The following is a 25,364-nucleotide window of genomic DNA, read 5'->3' as shown; positions in this document are numbered from 1 at the left end:
CAGGGTTTTGGATCTTGGTGACATTTACTGCTATGTTACCCCTCTAAGTTTTTTTTTTATCTCATTTATGAAATGATAAAAATAATAGTGCATATCTCATGGTATTGTTATGAAGGTTACTGTGGGAACAAATGTAAAGAGGTCAGCATATTTTGAACACATAGTGGCTTTGGCTAATGCTACCTCTTATTATAACACAAAGTCCATATTTCTGCTGCTGACAAATGTGTTATCACTTTCTGACCATATTAGTTTACAATATTGTGATAAAGTACAACAGATCTAGTGGTTTGAAACAGCCCCATGCATTTCCTTACAGTTCTGCAGGTCAGTCCCATGGGGCTAAAGTCAAGGTGCAGGAGTGCCGGTCCCCGGAGGCTCTCCAGGAGAATCCGTTTCCTTGCTTCGCCAGCTTGTAGAGATAGCAGACTCCTTAAACTGTGGCCTGCCCCCCTCCTGACGGCCAGCAGTGTGGGCCCCCCAGGCTGCTGGTCACAGTGGGCCTCGCCCTGCAGTGACTTGGAGCAGGGTTTCAGGTCCCCACCAGAGCCTGTGGCTGGTCAGTGCGGGGAGAGTGCTGAGTCTGAGCCATTACACCACCAGGGACCAGGGACCAGGTTTGGCCTGTCGGCTGTGTAGAGGTGAATTTCCTCACAGAGATGGAAAGTAGTGAAGCTAGTGAAGTGTCTGTTAGGAGGAAAAAGAGTGCCCGTGTAGACACATGGGTGGGCTCAGAGACAGTCATGCCCTCGTGGTGGTTTGGACAAGACCTGTACGTCTTCTACCTGCTTGAATGCTGCCTCATGAATCTAATTAGTTAAGGAGGACAGTTTGCCATTGCTTTCTTCAAGATAACATGCAACAGTGGGGTTCTTTTCCGTGATTTGAAAACTAAAACCTACAGTGACATTGTTTTGTAAGTAGTCTATTTTTTCTTTTTTCAAAGAGAAATAAATCAATGAAAATTTAGAAAATTTAGAGGGGATAGCAGAAAAAGTTATTACCCATAATCCCAGTGTTCAGAAATGACTGAGTTGAGCATTTTTTGGTTGTTTTTTTTTTTTTTTTTGGCTTTTGCACTTTTATCTTTTTTGACAATCTCTGTATTTTAATTGAGGATATAGAACATTCATATTTATTTATTATTATCCATTTTTATTGGAGTATAGTTGCTTTACAAAATTGCTAGTTTTTGCCGTGCAGCAAAGTGAATCAGCTACACATATACATATATGCCCTCTTTCTTAGGTTTCCTTCCCGGTTAGGTCACCACAGAGCACTGAGGAGAGTTCCCTGAACTGTACACTATGTTCTCATGAGTCATCTATTTTATACATGGTATCAAGAGTGTATAAATGTCGGTCTCAATCTCCCAACTCCTCCCATTTCCTCCTCCCCTCTTGGGGTTCATACGTTTGTCTCTATGTCTGTGTCTCAATTTCTGCTTCGCAAATAAGATCACTCTGTCATTTTTCTAGATTTCATGTGTAAGCGATATTATTTGATGTTTGTTTCTCTCTTTCTGACCTACTGGAGCTTTCCTGTCAGGACATACAGGACGCTGGAGGAGGGCGGCCAAGCTGGTCTCCAGTCTAGCCTCCCAACTCCAAGTAAATCCATCTCTGTCTTCAAAACTCAGCAGTGTGAGCCCAGAGGAAGGCCAAACTTGCTAGCATTGCTCTGTTCTTATTTGCTCTGCAGTAAATACGTCCAAGGGAAGATTCTTGGCTAGTGAAATTGTAGCACTTTCGACTTCATATGTGTATAACACCACCTCCTTCTCATTCTACAACTAAAGGTTTTGGTGCGTGCCTGTCTAGTTGTTTTGTGATCTACATTATTTTAAGTGTTTGAACGTTCTGACTTCTTGCAAGCAGTGCACAAGCTGTGGTCTTTTGATAAAAACCAGTGCTACTTCCAGATGACCTGAGACCATCCCTACAGGGCGATCCACCCTATCCTTCCCTGTGGATGATTTGTAGCCACCATTTGGTTTTGGTAGTTTTCTTTCCTTTTTCTTTTTGAAGTGTGATTGGAGAGGAAAAGAACTACAGTGGAAAGGGAAAGTGTGGTAAATACTGAGTTAAAGGAGACACGTGTATTCAAACCCAAACTGGGGTTTGTGGATGTATTTGCGAAATGACAGTCAAGCATCTATTTCCTGACTGTGAATCAGAACACGACTGTGTTGGAACCCGTTCCTTTAAAGGCTTCCACGGTATATGTTAACCAGTGAAGTTAGCAGAGAACGAAATGATGATTTCACAATTATCTGTCCATCCTCCCAGGATGCTGAGCATGCATGTTTCAACTTCCAGAACTTCTTGCTCTGAGAACGGCATTAGTCCTCCATCTTCAGCATAATACCAACACTAATGTTCAAACAACCTTTTCTGGGTGCTTATCACGAGAGTGGATCACTTTCCTGGAAGGCAGTTGTCCGTATTTTCTGATTATTGCTGATGAGGGCCTGAGCCATCTACAGATACACCTTTTCAACTTTTTAATCCTTTAGTCTTGGTCAATGAAGGTCAATGCTGTGCTCTTCTCTGGCCAGTCATCTGATATCCTTCGATTTTATGTGTACTTTATGCAGAGCAAGTACAAAAACCAGATGTTTTTCCGTAATGTAATTTCCACCTGAAAGACAAACTTAGAATTTCACAAAGTTTTCTATATGACATGACTTGGTTTTATTTTTACCTGTTTTATGGAAATTATCATAGGCTTAACAGAGAGGTATAGAAATGATAAAAATGCTGCCATTTACTGGGCAGTTACTGTCATAACAGCAGTGCTTGGCAGTTTCTGTGGATCACTTTGTTCAACCTTCACAGTGACTCTGTGAGGGAGGTGTTAGTGTCATCTGTGTTTTGCAGATCATGAAATAGATACTTGAATAAATAATCTGCCCATTGTGTGTGTGGGTATGTATGTGTGTGAGTTGCTCAGTTGTGTCTGATTCTGTGACCCCATGGACTGTAGCCCGCCAGTCTCCTCTGTCCATGCGATTCTCCAGGCAAGAATACTGGAATGGTTTGCCATTTCCTTCTCCAGGGGATCTTCCTAACCAGGGACTGAACTGGGTCTCCTGCACTGCAGGCAGATTCTTTACTGTCTGAGCCACCAGGGAAGCCCCATCTGCCCACTGTCAACCCCAGATGAGTAATAGAGCCTGGATTTGAAAAGAGGCAGCCTGACCCCAGTGCTTCTGTCCTTAAGTGTGGCGGTCATTCTGCCTCCACTTAGGACAGCCAGACACACATCCATGTACTAGTGAAAGGATGGGGACTACAGCAGCTCTTAATGAGACAAGAATGGAGAAATTTGATGAAGAGGGAAAATAAATACAGTTTTTCAAAAGAATTGGTTCCGTGGTTAAGAATCTGCCTGGTAATGCAGGGGACGTGGATTTGATCCCAGGTCAGGGAACTAGGATCCCACATGCTGCAGAGCAACTAAGCCCGCGCTACAACTTGAGAGTCTGTGCACTGCAATGAGGAGTCCTGTGTGCCCCAACTAATACCTGGTGCAGCCAAATAAATGCATGTTATTTTAAAAAGGAAATTAAAGAAAAATTATTGGCCATGTTGCGTGGCACGTGGGACCTTAGTTCCCAGACTAAGGATCAAACCCATGCCCCCTGCATTGGAAGTGCAGAGTCCTTAACAGTAAATGGACTGCTAGGGAAGTCCCTGGCATAAAATTATTTCCTAACAGAAAATCATTAACAGAATTTTCAAATTATTTAGAATTTTAATCCTGTGATCTTATTATTTTGCTGTATTGGTAAAATTGGTAATGACTGTAATATACTTTTGAGAGTTCAAAAAATGCTCACCAATTTTAGAAATCTGGTTTCTGTCTAATTTTCACTGCTAATAGTGAATTTAGAATATGAAGATAATTCTACATATCATCAGAATGATTTTTGAGTCAATTAACGTTTTTCACTTTGAGTTTAGGGTCATATCCCTCTGGGTATTGGAAATATCCATCCTAAGATAGTTAACTATTCTTCCATTAGAACTTTAGTCATTAAACTATTTCCAGCTCTAATTGCCTGCAGTGAGCAGGAACAGCCTTGGGTTCTTTTTTTAATTAAAAAACTTTTATAGAGATAAGGGGTCCTATAATCAATATATCTCATTTTATTCTCTTAGTGCAATTTCTGAGTCTGAGTTTGAAGACTCCTTACAAAACTTCTTTATTAAACTTTCCATAAGAACAGTATTTTTTAAGGGAGGATTTATTTTGGTAAAATAATTTATATGAACACTCACCTTACAGAGGTTATTTCATTGATCAACTTGAGTACTATGTGAAATGCACGTAAGTTCAGTTCAGTTCAGTTGCTCAGTCGTGTCCGACTCTCCGCGACCCATGAATCACAGCATGCCAGGCCTCCCTGTCCATCACCAACTCCCGGAGTTCACTCAAACTCATGTCCACAGAGTCGGTGATGCCATCCAGCCATCTCATTCTCTGTCGTCCCCTTCTCCTCCCGCCCCCAACCTTTCCCAGCATCAGAGTCTTTTCCAGTGAGTCAACTCGTCGCATGAGGTGGCCAAAGTATTGCAGTTTCAGCTTTAGCATCAGTCCCTCCAGTGAACATCCAGGATTGATCTCCTCTAGAATGGACTGGTTGGATCTCCTTGCAGTATAAGGGACTCTCAAGAGTCTTCTCCAACACCACAGTTCAAAAGCATCGATTCTTCGGCGATCAGCTTTCTTCACAGTCCAACTCTCACATCCATACATGACCACGGGAAAAACCATTGCCTTGACTAGACGGACCTTGGTTGGCAAAGTAATGTCTCTGCTTTTTAATATACTATCAAGGTTGGTCATAACTTTCCTTCCAAGGAGCAAGCGTCTTTTAATTTCATGGCTTCAATCTCCATCTGCAGTGATTTTGGAGCCCAAAAAAATAAAGTCTGACACTGTTTCCACTGTTTTTCCATCTATTTCCCATGAAGTGATGGGACCAGATACCATGATCTTTGTTTTCTGAATGTTGAGCTTCAAGCCAACCTTTTCAGTCTCCTCTTTCACTTTCATCAAGAGGCTTTTGAGTTCCTCTTCACTTTCTGCCATAAGGGTAGTGTCATCTGCATATCTGAGGTTATTGATATTTCTCCCAGCAATCTTGATTCCAGCTTGTGCTTCTTCCAGCCCAGCGTTCCTCATGATGTACTCTGCATATAAGTTAAATAAGCAAGGTGACAATATACAGCCTTGACGTACACCTTTTCCTATTTGGAACCAGTCTGTTGTTCCATGTCCAGTTCTAACTGTTGCTTCCTGACCTGCATACAGGTTTCTCAAGAGGCAGGTCAGGTGGTCTGGGATTCCCATCTCTTTCAGAATGTTCCACAGTTTATTGTGATCGACACAGTCAAAGGCTTTGGCATAGTCAATAAAGCAGAAATAGATGTTTTTCTGAAACTCTCTTGCTTTCTCCATGATCCAGCGGATGTTGGCAATTTGATCTCTGGTGCCTCTGCCTTTTCTAAAACCTTGGAGCACGGAATGAAGCAGGGCAAAGGCTAATAGAGTTTTGTCAAGAGAATGCACTGGTCATAGCAAACACCCTCTTCCAACAACACAAGAGAAGACTCTACACATGGACATCACCAGATGGTCAACACCGAAATCAGATTGATTATATTCTTTGCAACCAAAGATGGAGAAGCTGTATACAGTTAGCGAAAACAAGACCAGGAGCTGACTGTGGCTCAGATCATGAACTCCTTATTGCGAAATTCAGACTTAAATTGATGAAAGTAGGGAAAACCACTAGACCATTCAGATATGACCTCAATCAAATCCCTTATGATTATACAGTGGAAGTGAGAAATAGATTTAAGGGACTAGATCTGATTGATAGAGTGCCTGATGAACTCTGGACAGAGGTTCTTGACATTGTACAGGAGACAGGGACCAAGACCATCCCCATGGAAAAGAAATGCAGAAGAGCGAAATGGCTGTGTGAGGAGGCCTTACAAATAGCTGTGAAAAGAAGAGAGGGGAAAAGCTAAGGAGAAAAGGAAAGATATAAGCATCTGAATGCAGAGTTCCAAAGAATAGCAAGGAGAGATAAGAAAGACTTCCTCAGTGATCAATGCAAAGAAATAGAGGAAAACAACAGAATAGGAAAAACAAGAGACCTCTTCAAGAAAATTAGAGATTCCAAGGGAACATTTCATGCAAAGATGGGCTCGATAAAGGACAGAAATGGTATGGACCTAACAGAAGCAGAAGATATTAAGAAGAGGTGGAAGGGACACACAGAAGAACTGTACAAAAAAGATCTTCACGACCAAGATAGTCACGATAACGTGATCACTGACCTAGAGCCAGACATCTTGGAATGTGAAGTCAAGTGGGCCTTAGAAAGCATCAGTACTAACAAAGCTAGTGGAGGTGATGGAATTCCAGTTGAGCTATTTCAAGTCTTGAAAGATGATGCTGTGAAAGTGCTGCACTCAATATGCCAGCAGATTTGGAAAACTCAGCAGTGGCCACAGGACTGGAAGAGGTCAGTCAGTCTTCATTCCAATCCCAAAGAAAGGCAATGCCAAAGAATGCTCAAACTACCGCACAATTGCACTCATCTCTCACGCTAGTAAAGTCATGCTCAAAATTCTCCAAGCCAGGCTTCAGCAGTATGTAAACCGTGAACTCCCAGAAATGCACGTAAAATGCTATGTTAATGGCTGTGGCTGGATGTTTATTACCTAGGTGGGGGTTATGCTGTTCTCTGCTTATGTTTTAATTTTTTCTAATATAATATATTGCATTAAATGGGTAAATAGTTTCTTTGTGAGATGTTGAAGATGTTCTAAAATTAGATTGTAACAGTGGTTGTACACAGTTTTGTAAATTTACCAAAAGCCATTGAGTTGTACCCTTAGAGTGAGTGGATTTTATGTCATGTTAATTATACCATCATAAGTTGTTAAAAAATGAAATGGGTCCAGACAAAAATTAATTTGGCGAAAACAAACTAGTGCTGTTGGCAGGCTTTAAAAGCATTGTTAATACTCTATAATTACACAAAAATAAGCTCAAAATGGATTAAAGATCTAAATGTAAGACAAGAAACTATAAAACTCCTAGAGGTGAACATAGGCAAAACACTCTCCCAAATAAATCACAGCCAGATCCTCCATGACCCACCTCCCAGAATATTGGAAATAAAAGCAAAAATAAATGGGACCTAATTAAAATTAAAAGCTTCTGCACAGCAAAGGAAACTATAAGTAAGGTGAAAAGACAGCCTTTAGAATGGGAGAAAATAATAGCAAACGAAGCAACTGACAAATAATTAATCTCAAAAATATACAAGCAACTCCTGCAGCTCAATTCCAGAAAAATAAACGATCCAATCAAAAAAATGGGCCAACAAACTAAACGGACATTTCTCCAAAGAAGACATACAGATGGCTAACAAACACATGAAAAGATGCTCAACATCCCTCATAATCAGAGAAATGCAAATCAAAACCACAATGAGGTACCATTTCACACCAATCAGAATGGCTGCTATCCAAACGTTTACAAGCAATAAATGCTGGAGAGGGTGTGGAGAAAAGGGAACCCTCTTACACTGTTGGTGGAAATGCAAACTAGTACAGCCACTATGGAGAACAGAGTGGTGATTCCTCAAAAAACTGGAAATAGAACTGCCATACGACCCAGCAATGCAACTGCTGGGCATATACACCGAGGAAACCAGAATTGAAAGAGACACATGTACTCCAATGTTCATCACAGCACTGTTTATAATAGCCAGGACATGGAAGCAACCTAGATGTCCATCTGCAGATGAATGGATAAGAAAGCTTTGGTACATATACACAATGGAGTATTACTCAGCCATTAAAAAGAATACATTTGAATCAGTTCTAATGAGGTGGATGAAACTGGAGCCTATTATCCAGAGTGAAGTAAACCAGAAAGAAAAATACCAATACAGTATACTAATGCATATATATGGAGTTTATCAAGATGACAACTATAACCCTGTATACGAGACAGCAAAAGAGACACAGATGTATAGAACAGTCTTTTGGACTCTGTGGGAGAGGGCGAGGGTGGGATGATTTGGGAGAATGGCATTGAAACATGTATATTATCATATGTGAGATGAATTGCCAGTCCAGGTTCAATGGATGATACAGGATGCTCGGGGCTGGTGCACTGGGATGAACCAAGGGGATGGGATGGGGAGGGAGGTGGTAGGGGGATTCAAGATGGGGAACACGTATATACCCGGGGCAGATTCATGTCAAGGTATGACAAAACCAATACAATATTGTAAAGTAATTAGCTTCCAATTAAAATAAATACATTAAAAAATAATAAAAATAAATTAATTTAAAAAATATATATCTAAGTGTGTCACCAACTTAAAAAAATTTATTAGGTATGTAAAGCATTTTATACTTGAGAAGAGCTATAACCTATTAAGTTGTGATTTCACAGTAGTGATATAAATTTTTAAAATAAAGTTGTTTTAAAAAATGTTAGCTTAAATAATTGATTTAAAAAAACAGTTTTAATTAATTAATCAATTAAATGTTGTTCAGTTCAGTCGCTCAGTTGTGTCCGACTCTTTGCGACCCCATGAATCACAGCACGCCAGGCCTCCCTGTCCATCACCAACTCCCGGAGTTCACTCTATGCAGGTCAGGAAGCAACAGTTAGAACTGGACATGGAACAACAGACTGGTTCCAAATAGGAAAAGGTGTACGTCAAGGTTGTATATTGTCACCCTGCTTATTTAACTTATATGCAGAGTACATCATGAGGAACGCTGGGCTGGAAGAAGCACAAGCTGGAATCAAGATTGCTGGGAGAAATATCAATAACCTCAGATATGCAGATGACACCACCCTTATGGCAGAAAGTGAAGGGGAACTCAAAAGCCTCTTGATGAAAGTGAAAGAGGAGTGAAAAGTTTGGCTTGAAGCTCAACATTCAGAAAACAAGGATCATGGCATCTGGTCCCATCACTTCATGGTAAATAGATGGGGAAACAGTGTCAGACTTTATTTTTTTGGGCTCCAAAATCACTGTGGATGCTGATTGCAGCCAGGAAAATAAAAGACGCTTACTCCTTGGAAGGAAAGTTATAACCAACCTAGATAGTATATTAAAAAGCAGAGACATTACTTTGCCAACCAAGGTCCGTCTAGTCAAGGCTATGGTTTTTCCCGTGGTCATGTATGGATGTGAGAGTTGGACTGTGAAGAAAGCTGATTACTGAAGTATCGATGCTTTTGAACTGTGGTGCTGGAGAAGACTCTTGAGAGTCCCTTGGACTGCAAGGAGATCCAACCAGTCCATTCTAAAGTGTTCATTGGAAGGACTGATGCTAAAGCTGAAGCTCCAATACTTTGGCCACCTCATGCGACGAGTTGACTCACTGGAAAAGAGTCTGATGCTAGGAAGAATTGGGGGTGGGAGGAGATGGGGATGACAGAGAATGAGATGGCTGGATGGCATCACCGACTCGATGGACATTAAATGTTGTTCAGTTCAGTTCAGTCGCTCAGTCGTGTCCAACTCACCGCGACCCCATGAATCACAGCATGCCAGGTCTCCCTGTCCATCACCAACTCCCGGAGTTCACTCAAACTCATGTCCACAGAGTCGGAGATGCCATCCAGCCATCTCATTCTCTGTCGTCCCCTTCTCCTCCCACCCACAACCTTTCCCAGCATCAGAGTCTTTTAAATGTTGTTAAATGATGTTAAATACAATGATGATATTAACCAAATAAAAAAAATAAATCCTATAAAGTACCATAAAAAAATAGTCTATAATTACATTTGGGCCTTAGGAAGCATCACTAAAACAAAGCTTGTGGAGGTGATGGAATTCCAGTTGAGCTATTTCAAATCCTGAAAGATGATGCTGTTAAGTGCTGCACTCGATATGCCAGCAAATTGGGAAAACTCAGCAGTGGCCACAGGACTGGAAAAGGTCAGTCTTCATTCCCATCCCAAAGAAAGGCAATGCCAAAGAATGCTCAAACTACCGCACAATTGCTCTCACCTCATACGCTAACAAAGTAATGCTCAAAATTCTCCAATCCAGGCTTCAGCAGTACATGAACCGTGAACTTCCAGATGTTCAAGCTGGATTTAGAAAAGGCAGAGGAACCAGAGATCAAATTTCCAATATCTGTTGGATCATCAAAAAAGCAAGAGAGTTCCAGAAAATCATCTATTCCTGCTTTACTGATTATGCCAAAGCCTTTGACTGTGTGGATCACAGTAAACTGTGGAAAATTCTGAAAGAGATGGGAATACCTGATCACCTGACCTGCCTCCTGAGAAATCTATATGCAGGTCAGGAAGCAACAGTTAGAACTGGATATGGAACAACAGACTAGTTCAAAATCAGGAAAGGAATATGTCAAGGCTGTATATTGTCACCCTGCTTATTTAACTTATATGCAGAATACATCATACAAAAATGCTGGGCTGGATGAAGCATGAATCGCAGCACACCAGGCCTCCCTGTCCACCACCAACTCTCAGAGTTTACTCAAGCTCATGTGCATTGAGTTGGTGATGTCATGCAGCCATCTGTCGTCCCCTTCTCCTCCTGCCCCCAATCCCTTCCAGCGTCAGGGTCTTTTCCAATGAGTCAACTCTTCGCATGAGGTGGCCAAAGTATTGGAGTTTCAGATTTAGCATCAGGCCTTCCAATGAACACCCAGGACTGATTTCCTTTAGGATGGACTGGTTGGACCACCTTGCAGTCCAAGGGACTCTCAAGAGTCTTCTCCAACACCACAGTTCAAAAGCATCATATTGCCAAATGACTTTGCAGTAACTCTGTACCTATTAATACTCATCAGCAAAATGGAAGAGAAATGACTTATCCTGTGATTTCCAGTGCTATTAACCTTAAAATATACTTTGCTTATTTGAAAGTAAAAGTATGCTATCTCATCATCTTTATTACTAAAGAGGTTGGACACTTTTTATCAACATTTGTATTTCTTTTGTAGATTATCTACTCATCTCTTATTAAAGGCTTCAGTTCAGTTCAGTTCAGTAGCTCAGTCGTGTCTGACTCTCTGCGACCCCATGAATCACAGCACGCCAGGCCTCCCTGTCCATCACCAACTCCAGGAGTTCGCTCAGAGTCATGTCCATCGAGTTGGTGATGCCATCCAGCCATCTCATCCTCTGTTGTCCCTGTCTCCTCCCACCCCCAATCCCTCCCAGCATCAGACTCTTTTCCAGTGAGTCAACTCATCACCTGAGGTGGCCAAAGTATTGGAGTTTCAGTTTTAGCATCAGTCCTTCCAATGAACACCCAGGATTGATCTCCTTTAGAATGGACTGGTTGGATCTCCTTGCAGTCCAAGGGACTCTCAAGAGTCTTCTCCAACACCACAGTAAAGGCTTAGATACTTTCTTTTTGAGAAAGAAGCTTCAGTCAGACATGACTGAAGCTCACTTACTTCAGTCATGTCTGAGTCTTTGCAACCCCATGGATTGTAGCCCGCCAGGCTCCTCTGTCCATGGGATTTCCCAGGCAAGAATACTGAAGTGAGTTGCCATGGCAAGTATTATTACCTCTTTTATTGATGAGCAGTGAAGTCTCAGAGAGGGCCCAATAGCAAAGATACAGAACATTCATATGCAAATTAAAATCCATTCCTCATTGCTTATATGTGGAATCTAAAATACAACACTGAAGAACTTACCTACAAAACAGAAACAGACTCGCCGACATAGAGAACAGACTTGTGGGTGCCCTGGGGGAGAGTAAGGGAGCGGCGGGTGGAGGTTTTGGGTTAGTAGATATGAACTAGTGTATGTAGGGTGGATAAACAGCAAGGTCCTGCTGCAGAGCACAGGGAACTATAGTCAGTGCCCAGTGATAAACCATAATGGAAAAGAGTATATATGTAGCTGAGTCACTGCTCTATGGAGAAATTAGCACAACGTTATAAATCAACTACACTGCAATAAAAAATTAAAACTGATTCCAGTCAGAGTTGACAGACAGCTACTTAGAGAATGTGGGCATGGTTAAGGGGACCCACAGGGCAGCTGGACTCCCAAGAAGAGCCTGTCATCCGTCTCTGAGGTCTGAAGAGCAAACATTTCTCTCTGGGCAAAACTCCAGCCGTGTTTGCCTGGCATGCTGAGTTCTTCCAAAAGCTGCTGTGGTTTCTATGTGCTACTTTACAACTGCCACAGTAGAGAGGAGAAACGGAAAGGAGAGATGAAAAGAGGCAGATGAAGGAGAGACACAGCTGGGTAGAGACACGCAAGTTGGTGGCAGATGACATGACCAGGGGCCAGTACGCCGCCAACTGACTGTTCTCCCGAGTGAGTCTGCTGATCTGTTTTGATCGCCTCCACACGCGAATCCACGGAGCACATGGTCATTGGGTTCCCTGCTGCCCACCCCCCGCCATTCCATACTAACTTCCATCCTACCCGCAAAGTCAGTCTTTCCTGGGGACCTTGCCGCAGCAAGAAGCACAAGGCTTCGTCTCTGGCGTCGCTCTAATTAAGAGGCCGTGTCAGGATTTGCAGTTGGTGGCTGCAAGAGAAAGCAGGATTAGCAGTGGCTTACCCTGCTGGGGCAGCGGGGGCTGCAGTGAGGATCCATGTCAAATCTCTTTTGTAGCCTTTATAGCATTGGTAAGTGTTTGGTAATGTTTGTAAATAAAGTGTAGGTTGATTGGAAGAAAGAGGGAATCAAAACAGCCCTAAGTGTGAAGTATGGAAAGGCCAGCTGTGAGGAGGAAGAGAGAATATGTCTGTGACCTAAAAACAGGAGAGGAATTAGCCAAGTCTGGGTCCAGTGGGGTTACAGACCAATTGAATTAAAGACTCTAATGTTTATACCACATATTTATGTCTGGTCATTGTTAGGATTCAATACATCTTGCCAAGTTTTAGCCAGATTGTTAAAGTTATCTCAGTATTTTTCTTTGAATATAGTAGAGAACGCATGGAAATACTAGCTGGAGAAAGATTTGTGTTCTTCCTAACTTAGACCAACTTGGGTTTTAATGACCTAATTTTTGTCATGAACTACAAGATTTTTCTTTTTCTCCAACACTTACATGGCTACCTCTCAATTATCCATGGAGGTGATTGAGTATATATAGCTGCATTTTAATTTTATTGAGTTTTCTGTATTCCAAAACCTCTGTTAATGCTGAGTAAATAGTGAATTTAATTGGGACAGGTTGACAGGCCAAGTGACTAATCTTGGATAATCAAACATTTGTTATTAGATGGCCTTTTTAAACAGTTTTGTTGTATATCCTTTACCAAGGTGAAGCCACTAAAGACTTAAGTATAGCTGTGCAGATGGTGAAAACAATCTGCTCTGTGAAGGAAAAATATCCAGAGCTTCTGCAGGAGCAGATCAGCAGCTCATAGCCAGGTGCCTGCAGTGTTTAGGGTTCAAGGAGCTGGCGAGTTTTTTGTAACAGTGCATAATGTTTTCAGAATAGCTCTATTTTAATAGAGCAGCTGTTAGGTGTACAGAAAGTGTCTTATACACACAGTCACCTCCTGTCAGACTTTTTCTATTGAAAATATTTGCTTCAAGTTCTTAATCATTATTAGCAATCCAGATGCCCCAACCTGAAAAGTGAAAGTGAAGTCATTTAGTCATGTCCAACTCTTTGCGACCCCATGGACTGTAGACTACCAAGCTCCTCCATCCATGGGATTTTCCAGGCAAGAGTACTGGAGTGGGTTGCCATTTCCTTCTCCAAGTAATCTAGAACTGGAACATTTTACAGATTCTTCACTGGACAAGCAAATTGAATGCTAGATAGTCTCTGCAGACCCTTAAAACTAGTCCTGTGTTTAATTCTAGGAGAACATTAAAAGCTATATTGTGATTGTTCCAGTTGTCTTTGTTTCAGATTTTAGTTCAAGTACTGTGATAGGTATTTGAAAATCTTGATGTCTGCTGTTTACTCTTAGTTAAGGTAATGATTTACAATGAAGTTGATCCCTGTCTCCTGTACAATGTCACAAACCTCCGTCCATAGTTCCCCATGGAAAAGAAATGCAAAAAAGCAAAATGGCTGTCTGAGGAGGCCTTACAAATAGCTTTGAAAAGAAGAGAAGTGAAAAGCAAAGGAGAAAAGGGAAGATATAAGCATCTGAATGCAGAGTTCCAAAGAATAGCAAGGAGAGATAAGAAAGCCTTCCTCAGCGATCAGTGCAAAGAAATAGAGGAAAACAACAGAATGGGAAAAACAAGAGATCTCTTCAAGAAAATTAGAGATACCAAGGGAACATTGCATGCAAAGATGGGCTCGATAAAGGACAGAAATGGTATGGACCTAACAGAAGCAGAAGATATTAAGAAGAGGTGGCAAGAATACACAGAAGAACTGTACAAAAAAGATCTTCACGACCAAGATAATCACGATGGTGTGATCACTCACCTAGAGCCAGACATACTGGAATGTGAAGTCAAGTGGGCATCACTTGTTCAAAAGCATCACTACGAACAAAGCTAGTGGAGGTGATGGAATTCCAGTTGAGCTATTTCAAATCCTGAAAGATGATGCTGTGAAAGTGCTGCACTCAATATGCCAGCAAATTGGGAAAACTCAGCAGTGTCTGGAAAAGGTCCGTTTTCATTCCAATCCCAAAGAAAGGCAATGCCAAAGAATGGTCAAACTACTGCACAATTGCACTCATCTCACACGCTAGTAAAGTCATGCTCAAAATTCTCCAAGCCAGGCTTCAGCAATACGTGAACCGTGAACTTCCAGATGTTCAAGCTGGTTTTAGAAAAGGCAGAGGAACCAGAGATCAAATTGCCAACATCTGCTGGATCATGGAAAAAGCAAGAGAGTTCCAGAAAAACATCTATTTCTGCTTTATTGACTATGCCAAAGCCTTTGACTGTGTGGATCACAATAAACTCTGGAAAATTCTGAAAGAGATGGGAATCCCAGACCACCTGACCTGCCTCTTGAGAAACCTGTATGCAGGTAAGGAAGCAACAGTTAGAACTGGACATGGAACAACAGACTGGTTCCAAATAGGAAAAGGAGTACATCAAGGCTGTATATTGTCTCCCTGCTTATTTAACTTATATGCAGAGTACATCATGAGGAACGCTGGGCTGGAAGAAGCACAAGCTGGAATCAAGATTGCCGGGAGAAATATCAATAATCTCAGATATGCTGATGATACCACCCTTATGGCAGAGAGTGAAGAGGAACTCAAAAGCCTCTTGATGAAAGTGAAAGAGGAGAGTGAAAAGTTTGGCTTAAAGCTCAACCTTCAGAAAACTAAGATCATGGCATCTGGTCCCATCACTTCATGGGAAATAGATGGGGAAACAGTGTCAGACTTTATTTTTTTGGGCTCCAAAATCACTGCGGATGCTGATTGCAGCCATGAAATTAAAAGCCGCTTACTCCTTGGAAGGAAAGTTATGACCAGTCTAGATAGCATATTAAAAGACAGAGACATTACTTTGCCAACCAAGGTCCGTCTAGTCAAGGCTATGGTTTTTCCAATGGTCATGTATGGATGTGAGAGTTGGACTGTGAAGAAAGCTGATCGCCGAAGAATTGATGCTTTTGAACTGTGGTGTTGGAGAAGACTCTTGAGAGTCCCTTGGACTGCGGTCCATCCTAAAGGAGATCAGTCCTGGGTGTTCATTGGAAGGACTGATGCTAAAGCTGAAACTCCAATACTTTGGCCACCTCATGCGAAGTGTTGACTCTCTGGAAAAGACTCTGATGGTGGGAGGGATTGTGGGCAGGAGGAGACGGGGACGACAGAGAATGAGGTGGCTGGATGGCATCACTGACTCGATACACGTGAGTTTGAATGAACTCTGGGAGTTGGTGATGGACAGGGAGGCCTGGTGTGCTGTGATTCATGGGGTCGAAATAGTCGGACATGACTGAGTGACTGAACTGAACTGAAGGTAATGATTTAGATGGTAAAAGATTTCTTCAATAAATATTGCAAAATTTCAAAGATGGTAAAATGCTTTTCTGATAAAAATTAGTTTTCAGTCGTTTTATTTAAAAAAAAAATAAATAATTTTGATCATTTAAATGATGTTATAATTTAAAAATCACTTTCAAGTTGGACTTTTAAACTAATACATGCCACAGGAAAGGGCATAAAGGAGAAGAAAACGGACAAATATTCACAGTGGGCCTTGGACCAGTCTGGTTTCGGGTGCAGTACATGGGCCACTATCTGGTGTGTGATGAGAGGAAGTATGCAGAGCCCAGAGTTCAGGACTTTATTCCTGAAAACTGGCCTGTAATGCCTGAATTTTCTATTGTATAATTATATCTGATTTCAGAAGCGACTCACGATTGTGGTTCCTCATATCATGTTGGCGTGAAATTCTTAATATTGAATCATGTCATTTAAAACTGCCGCAGAAAATGTCAAATGTGGACCTTTTCCCATTTAAAGAAAGTGAATTTTCCATATCATCCACTTTTTGTAAGTGGACCATCTTCTTGGAGGTGTTCTGGTGGATTCACATGTGTGTACTTGAAGTTCCGACTGTATCATATGGAGCAGCCTCCGAGGTTCCCCTGAGTCAGTAGGGTTCCTGTGTAAATACAGGAAAGTACACAGAGATTCAGGGAGGTTAAACAGTATAGACAGTCATTTAGGTACTTACAGCCCATATCTGGGACCACAGGAACTGCTTTTCTATAAATATGTGTAAGAATAATATTGATGGATATAAAATTAGGAATAAAAGGACGCATTTCTGCATTGGTCCAATCCTATGAATTAAACATGCTTACCTACAAGAGAGCCATTTCAGAGGCTCACTCTCACAGGCTGTCTCATCAGCACCTGACTGTGTCCTCCTTGTGGCCGTGCTGGTCGCCCGCTGCTCTCTGCTGCTCGGGGGCGGGGCCCAGGTCCTTCCTGCCTGAGGGCAGGCCTGGGGCAGCAGGGCTCCCAGGAATCCTACACACAGCACACTGCCGATGCTGCCTTCACTCTGAAGTGCAGCCCAGAGTGGGCTTAGATTCAGATAGTGAGCAGGGTGGGGCTTTGGAGGGCTATTCTATCTACTGCCCATCACACGAGCTCTTGATCCTTTGATGAGTCATCATTTTGATGAATGAAAGTGCAGGCTGAGGGATGAGAATCTGTTTTAATGAAGGACCCACAGTCCCTCTAAAGTAGGGCCATTCTTCTCTTTACAAAGGAGAAGATAAGTAGTAAAATGGCTAGTTATTGATTTTTTTTCTATTCAGCTACTTTTTCACCCTCACAAAAATACATATTCTTAGATCTTCATTTCTCCAAGCCAAGCTGCACTTAATGACAAGTCATCAGAAAGAAAATACGCCCAAGAACAAGATAATCAGTTCTGACTCAGTCTCCATTTTTCACACAGAGCCCACCTCTGTACGCTCAAAAGCACTGCGCTTCTCTCTTCTGGGAGAGGCAGGGAGCTCCTCACAAGTCCTCTAGGATGTCTTGGCGTGTTTTCAGCTCCCAACCACTGCTTTGCGGCTCAGTGTTACCCGGCCCAAGCTCGCTTTGCTTGCGGCAAGTCAATAAGTCAGGAGGCAAGTTGTTGGGATAAGAATTTTAATCGGAAAGCCAGCAGACCCAGAAGATGGCAGACTAGTATCTCAGAAAACCACCTCCCTCAGTCCCAGTCCAGACTCCTTTTATACACAAGAGGGGAGGGGCCCACGACCAGTCACCAAGAAGGACCCCTCAGGTGGCTGGCTGACAGTTGCTCTTAATGGTCTCTTGCTTGGGGGATGGGCCCAGGGTGGCACCAACCCCCGAGGGAAACAGGTTACTAGAGCCCACGTCTGCCCTGCTGCCATTAGAAGGGAGTTATGAGGGAGGTGTCTTCACGTACTGGTTTTGCTGTCACCGCACCTGGTGTGGATGAGACAGTGCTCTGAATCTGCAGCAGGAGCTCCTGGACATCGTAGATAAGACTGAGTCTGAGGTCGTCACGGCCCCCAAGTCCTCAGGGAAGACCTATGCCTCCTACTACTGCATGGAGAGGGTGCTGCATGAGGGCAGTGAGGGGGTGGTTGTGTATGTGGCTCCCGCCAGGGTATGTCCTGGGGCTGGAGGTCATCCCAGAGTGACAAGGGGGTGGTCGCGTATGTGGCCTCCACCAAGGTACATCCCAGGGCTGGGGGTCGTTCCTGGGTGACAAGGGGATGCTCATGGACGTGGCCCCCACCAAGGTAACAATCAAGTGAATTTTCTCATTTACTCCTGAACCTCCTTTTTTGAAATAAGCCTGTGGTGATATGGTAGATTAGCCCACTTTATTATTTTTTTTCCAGTTTATTTTTTCAATTTTTACTGAGGTAAAATTGACATGTATTAGTTTCGGGTATTCACCATAATGGCCAGTAATGGTGTATATTGTGACGTGATCACCACAGTAATTCTCGTTACCATGAAACACCTCATACAGTTATACCTTTTTTTCCCCTTGTGATGAGAACTTTGGACTACACTCTTGGCAGCTTTCAGGTACACAGTGTTATTCGGAACAGTCACTGTTACACCCAGGACTGACTAACAACTGGAACTTTGCACCTTTTAACCCCTTCCCACTCTCCTGCCCCTACCACCATTCCGACCAACCACCAGTCTGTTCTATTCCATGAGCGTTACTTTATCTTCTGCGCTTTCTCCTTCCAGTTTGAGAGTCTAAAGTAACACTCTCCTTGGAGGGTTGTGAGGGAGAGTCTGGACTTGCAGCCTTGCCGTTCAGCTTCTTGCTGTGACTGAGCGAGGCAGCCCCATTTTGCTGGGCAGTGTGCAGTCACTGAGGACCTGCATCACCTCTGCCCTCCTTGGGTGTATCCAGTCTGCTCTTGCGCATCAGTCCTGGCCTGTGCCTCACGCCCGGTGGTCTGGCCATATTTGTTTTATGGCTCAGTTCAGTTCAGTTTAGTTGCTCAGTCGTGTCCAACTCTCTGTGACCCCATGAATCACAGCACGCCAGGCCTCCCTGTCCATCACCAAGTCCCGGAGTTCACTCAAACTCATGTCCATCGAGTCGGTGATGCCATCCAGCCATCTCATTCTCTGTCGTCCCCTTCTCCTCCCGCCCCCAATCCTTCCCAGCATCAGAGTCTTTTCCAGTGAGTCAACTCGTCGCATGAGGTGGCCAAAGTATTGGAGTTTCAGCTTTAGCATCAGTCCTTCCAATGAACACCCAGGACTGATCTCCTTTAGAATGGACTGGTTGGATCTCCTTGCAGTCCAAGGGACTCTCAAGAGTCTTCTCCAACACCACAGTTCAAAAGAATCAATTCTTCGGCGCTCAGCGTTCTTCACAGTCCAACTCTCACATCCATACATGACCACGGGAAAAACCATAGCCTTGACTAGACTGACCTTGGTTGGCAAAGTAATGTCTCTGCTTTTGAATATACTATCTAGGTTGGTCATAACTTTCCTTCCAAGGAGTAAGCGTCTTTTAATTTCATGGCTGCAATCAGCATCCGCAGTGATTTTTGGAGCCCAAAAGAATAAAGTCTGACACTGTTTCTGCATCTATTTCCCATGAAGTGATGGGACCAGATGCCACGATCTTAGTTTTCTGAATGTTGAGCTTCAAGCCAACCTTTTCACTCTCCTCTTTCACTTTCATCAAGAGGCTTTTAAGTTCCTCTTCACTTTCTGCCATAAAGGTGGTGTCATTGCATATCTGAGGTTACTGATATTTCTCCTGGCAATCTTGATTCCAGCTTGTGCTTCTTCCAGCCCAGTGTTCCTCATGATGTACTCTGCATATAAGTTAAATAAGTAGGGTGACAATATACAACCTTGACGTATTCCTTTTCCTATTTGGAACCAGTCTGTTGTTCCATGTCCAGTTCTGACTGTTGCTTCCTGACCTGCATACAGGTTTCTCAAGAGGCAGGTCAGGTGGTCTGCTATTCCCATCTCTTTCAGAATTTTCCACAGTTTATTGTGATCCACATAGTCAAAGGCTTTGGCATACTCAATAAAGCAGAAATAGATGTTTTTCTGGAATTCTTTTGCTTTCTCCATGATCCAGTAGATGTTAGCAATTTGATCTCTGGTTCCTTTGCCTTTTGTAAAACCAGCTTGAACATCTGGAAGTTCACGGTTCACATATTGCTGAAGCCTGGCTTGGAGAATTTTGAGCATGACTTTACTAGCGTGTGAGATGAGTGCAATTGTGCAGTAGTTTGAGCATTCTTTGGCATTGCCTTTCTTTGGGATTGGAACGAAGACTGACTTTTTCCAGTCCTGTGGCCACTGCTGAGTTTTCCTAATTTGCTGGCATATTGAGTGCAGCACTTTCACAGCATCATCTTTCAGGATTTGAAATAGCTCAATTGGAATTCCATCACCTCCACTAGCTTTGTTTGTAGTGATGCTTTCTAAGGCCCACTTGACTTTAAAAGTTCCAAGATGTCTGGCTGTAGGTAGTGATCACACCATCATGAATATCTTGGTCGTGAAGATCTTTTTTGTACAGTTCTTCTGTGTATTCTTGCCAACTCTTCATAATATCTTCTGCTTCTCTTAGGTCCATACCATTTCTGTCCTTTTTCAAGCCCATCTTTGCATGCAATGTTCCCTTGGTAGAACCACCTAAGGTCAAACTTAACAACAAAATATGATCTTTGTTATTTTGATGAAAGTTTGATTTCCAGGAAGTATAAGTTTGCATATCCTCATTTACAACCCTTGTTTTTAATGTGATTACTCTTAGGAAAGGCAGATTTAGTTGACATAACTTTGATTCTACAGATTAAAATGAGATTTCACTCCATTTTATTGATGTTTTTAGGAAAATGTAGCATTGAGTGACTTAGAGTCAGACTCAGACCAGATTGATCAACATGTTTAAATGAAATTAGCACTTTAGTTTTTATTGTAGCTTTTCTGTTTTTCATACTTGTGAAAGCAGTAAGTGTTCATAGTAAGAAATTAACAAAAAATACATCAAGAAAAATTAAGCTTACTGGAAGTGGAATTGGTAATTCAACGCAGTACATATTCCTTTTCTAACAGTTTTAGGACCCAGAAGTTTAGAAGCTAAATTACTCTTCTAAAAGTTTAAATCTATTTTTATTCCCTCTGGAAATGTTTGGAGGTATATATTCTCTTATTTTTTAACATCTTTCCTATGATTTTAAAATTTTATTTCCACGCTGATAAAAAATTTCCATCTCATATTAAATCTGCTTTTCTGTGATTACTGACTGGAGGGTCTTCCCATATGATTTCTGGGCAGTGATATTTCTTTTTTTTTTTTTTTCATGGGGGGAGCAGTGATATTTCTTTATTCATGAGCTACTTGTTCATGAAATCTGCCCATTTTCTTTTTCTTTTCGTGGAGGGGAATTCCCTTTTTATTGATTGACCAGAACTGTATGTAATAAGTATATTTCTTTTTCTCTCCAAATTATAACCAATATACCTTTGTCATTTTGTCTTTTTGCTATATTGCCCTTATATTAATGGTATTTTGTTAATATTTGTGTAGTCAGATTTATCAGTATTTCCATTTAGCTTTGCCATGTGTGTGCTCAAATATATGAAGATATGTGAAATTGTTCACTTTCTAGTATCTTTATGCTTGTGTTTTAAAGTTTACATTTTAATCTAGGTGAAACTTTCTAGGGGCATAAAGTATGAAGTAGAGAGATGTGTGTGGGTTTGCACATACTCAAATCCTGCCTGGTCTGGGGTGAGGATCGCCTGTATCCTGACAGGTAGAGGTCTGGAGGCCATCCCCAAATACAAGGACCACATGTGCACCGCACTGCCCACCTCAGCCATCCTCCTACATAGACGCATGGCTTCTCTCTAAGCCTTGAGCGCCCGGGGAGCAGCTGTTTTGTTTCTCATGTGTGGCAACGCTTCCTGTTTTTCCCTCTGTTGAAGCCATTTTCCCATTTTACGTTAGGTTGAGGCCATGACCAAGGTTCAGGCGTAGTGACACAGCTGGTAGACAGCCTGTGGGTCAGTGTATTAGGGTAGACGGGAGGAGAAGGAGGTGATGAAGCCTCCTGCCCCTGCCCCCAGCAGCACGTGTTTTCACAGTGCCTGTTATTCTCTGTGGTTTTACCAGGGCTCTGTCACATGGTTCAGTGCAGTGTCTCAGTCATGTCTGACTCTGCAACCTCATGGTCTACAGCACATCAGGCTTCCCTGTCCATCACCAATTCCTGGAGCTTGCTCAAACTCATGTCCATTCAGTCAGTGATGTCCAACCACTTCATTCTCTGTCGTCCCCTTCTCCTCCCATCTTCAATCTTTCCCAGTATTGGGGTCTTTCCCAATGAGTCAGTTCTTCTCATCAGGTGGCCAAAGTGTTGGAGTTCCAACTTCAGCATCAGTTCTTCCAATGAACATTAGGACTGATTTCCTTAGGATGGACTGGTTTGATCTCTTTGCAGTCCAAGGGACTCTCAAGAGTCTTTTCCAATACCATAGTTCAAAAACATCAATTCTTTAAATCTGTCACATGATAAACGAATCTCTTTCTTTGTCAATCAGGCCCTTCTCAATTAAGTGGCAGCAACCATTGAGAATCGTTTTAACAAAAATCTGCCAAATGGGGAAGGTCTGTGTGGTGTTTTCACCTGGGACTATTGTCGTGATGTTCTGAACTCTCAGGTAGGATGCACGCTAACTAATGCATTGGTTACTGATGTACATGGTAGCACTGAGGAGTCTGTCTCAGTAGAAGTGCGGTACCTCCCCAGGGTCTTGTACAAGTAATTTTCTTGAATATACAAAAGGCATCATCTGATTTATAAGTGGATTGAAAATGATCTGAAAAACCCCATGGTATAAAAAGTAAAAGCTCCGATTTCCATTTAGAATAACTGTTTCTTGATCTTTCTCGATGAGAAGGATGCTCGTCATGGTTTCAAATGTTATATTTATGGACGGACTTCTGGTGTTAAGTAAATCAGTTTTCCTCCTTACTGAACTCACAGAAAATGGTTAAAGCTAAACAAACATCCTGTCCCAACTTCCATCATTGTTAATTTCTTTTTTTTAAGATTTTTTTGATGTGGACCATTTTAAAGTCTGTATTGAATTTGTTGCAACATTGCTTCTGTTTTATGTTTTGGTTTTTTGGCTGTGAGGCATGTGGAATCTTAGCTGCCTCACCAGGGATCAAACTCACACCGCCTGCACTGGAGGGTGAAGTCTTAACCACTAGACCACCAAAGAAGTTACCCATCATTGTTAAGTTTTAATAAATGTTTTTCAACCTAAACTGAACCTCAGGGTCAGATTTTGAAGAAATAAATCTGTGACAATTAACTCCTTCTATTGTTATTACCTTGATTGCTCATAAATAAGAATTTAAACTTCAAATCTGATATTTTACCATTTAGACCTACAAAAATTGCAGTTTCACAGTATTCAGAAAAATACATTGCAGCTGTAGTGGAACGTTCTCTGAAACAGTCTTGTATTCTAGCTATTGCTGCTGCTGCTGCTAAGTCACTTCAGTCGTGTCCGACTCTGTGTGACCCCATAGACGGAAGCCCACCAGGCTCCCCCGTCCCTGGGATTCTCCAGGCAAGAACACTGGAGTGGGCTGCCATTTCCTTCTCCAATGTGTGAAAGTGAAAAGGGAAAGTGAAGTCGCTCAGTCATGTCCGACCCTTAGCGACCCCATGGACTGCAGCCTACCAGGCTCCTCCATCCATGGGATTTTCTAGGCAAGAGTACTGGAGTGTCTTGCCATTGTCTTCTAGCTATTAGCAGCTCCATTTAGGAGTTTTAACTATCTCTTTTATATTCTTAGAAGCACATCTGTATGTGGCAAGCGTTCAAAGTGTTCTTGTTTGTGGGTGCTCATCACAGTGCCTGCCTGCTTTGAAATTCTGCTGCTGGCTCTGCACCGCCAGTCGTGGGTGAAAAGGATCAGATGCATCATATTTGCTGAGGTAGGCTTGGGGTTGTTTCTCTGGGCTGATTTCCTGATTGCATCAGCACTACACTTAAGATGTTTGCTGCTTCGGGGCTTTGTCATGTGTGTGGAGTTTCTGTTGGGTGGCAGGGGACACCGGCTTCTCCGTGAACCACACCAGTCTGTCTCTAGGCTCCGTTTTCCTGTTCTGGCTCAGGACCAGGTATCTGTGTCTGTGGGCCTCTCGATGGCAGAGGAGCTGTCTGTGGTGATCACTGTTTCAGGGGAGCAGAACTAACCACCAGGACATAGGTTTTCCTGAGTAGAGATTCCAAAATCCAATCTCTGATCCCTAAAGCAAAGAATTGGGCCTCTAACAAGAATGTCAGTTATATAAGTTATCTTTTCACTTGTGGTCCCAACAGGAAACCAATGACATACCCAAAACAGAATAATTCAAGAAGAGCATTTTCCAAAGGTGTGTGTATAGTGCAGAGGGGGCACTGTGGGGTTGGTGCAGTAATGCCAGGCAAGGAGCCCACCCCTTGGCTTAAGGGGATGAGGCAAAGATGCGGTCCTTGAGGCCCACAGGGAGGTTCTGTGTGTGCTGGCTGCTTGGGGAGGGCGGCGGGAGGTGGGGGTGGGGGTAGGGGGGTGGGCAGGGGGGCACAGCTGGCTCAGGGCAACCTGCCAGGAAGGCAGCAGGTGGCACTAAGACCTCATCCTCATTCCCCTCAGGTCTCTTGCCCAGGCTCTCATTTGGCCAAATCTGATGGACCCAGAGAACCCCGGAACCCTTTTGAAATAGCCTCTGTGGCTCAGTTTCCCAGGGCAGAGAGAGCAGCATGGAAAATAGACATTTATAGGGCAAATGAAGGGTGCTGAGAATGTTTCTACAGCAGAGTAAGAGTATTTATTCAGAGAGGCTTACAGCATTATAGAATTCTTCTGCCAAGGGGCTTTCGGCTTAAAGGGGAAATGATGATAAGACTATATTTCACTTAACTTTTCTTGTGTGAACTAGGAGTCACCAAGAAGGCTGTACTTTTGATTTGTTTGAAGCTGACTTCTTGTGTTTATTTCTGCTCAATCTGTACATGCTCTATCTTGAAGGCCTTGAATATTCACGTTTGCAAAACATCCAACAGCTTTGTCTTTGCACTCCAGTGCCTTGAACTGTACTCTCATCTCCAAGCTCTGAAATGAAGTGACATGGGGTACCTCAGCTTCCCCAGTTTATGTAAGGGTAAAGCTGGAGGTCTTTGGAGACTAATGGCTCTTCTGGCAGAGTCAGGGAAGAGTGTCATGTGTACAGACTGTAAGGCCACCACTCAGCTGAGTGGTGTGTTATCTGACTGTGTGTGGTCAGTCCCTCAGTTGTGTCTGACTCTTTGCCACTCCATGGACTGTAGCCTGCCAGGCTCCTCTGTCCATGGGA

General features: G+C 42.7%; 1 protein-coding gene and 1 pseudogene across 1 annotated transcript in view; both read left to right on the top strand.

Moving 5' to 3' along the window:
- LOC148777245 (uncharacterized) overlaps positions 1-2,644 on the top strand; it is a 62,404-nt pseudogene extending 59,760 nt beyond the window's left edge.
- A 10,006-nt stretch (positions 2,645-12,650) lies between these two features.
- LOC129557430 (putative ATP-dependent RNA helicase DDX60) overlaps positions 12,651-25,364 on the top strand; it is a 60,548-nt gene continuing 47,834 nt past the window's right edge. The window contains 8 exon segments of the mRNA XM_088838343.1: positions 12,651-12,684; positions 13,328-13,414; positions 13,417-13,480; positions 16,129-16,195; positions 16,198-16,311; positions 17,954-18,103; positions 22,552-22,671; positions 23,853-23,963. Coding sequence (XP_088694469.1) covers positions 12,651-12,684; positions 13,328-13,414; positions 13,417-13,480; positions 16,129-16,195; positions 16,198-16,311; positions 17,954-18,103; positions 22,552-22,671; positions 23,853-23,963 — 747 coding nt within the window.

Source organism: Moschus berezovskii, chromosome 7, assembly GCF_049115385.1.
Source record: "Moschus berezovskii isolate FMDL1 chromosome 7, NW_MosBer_1.0, whole genome shotgun sequence".
Classification (NCBI taxonomy): domain Eukaryota; kingdom Metazoa; phylum Chordata; class Mammalia; order Artiodactyla; family Moschidae; genus Moschus; species Moschus berezovskii.
The sequence above is the reverse complement of the archived record's forward strand: the minus strand, read 5'-3'. Positions and strand labels throughout refer to the sequence as shown.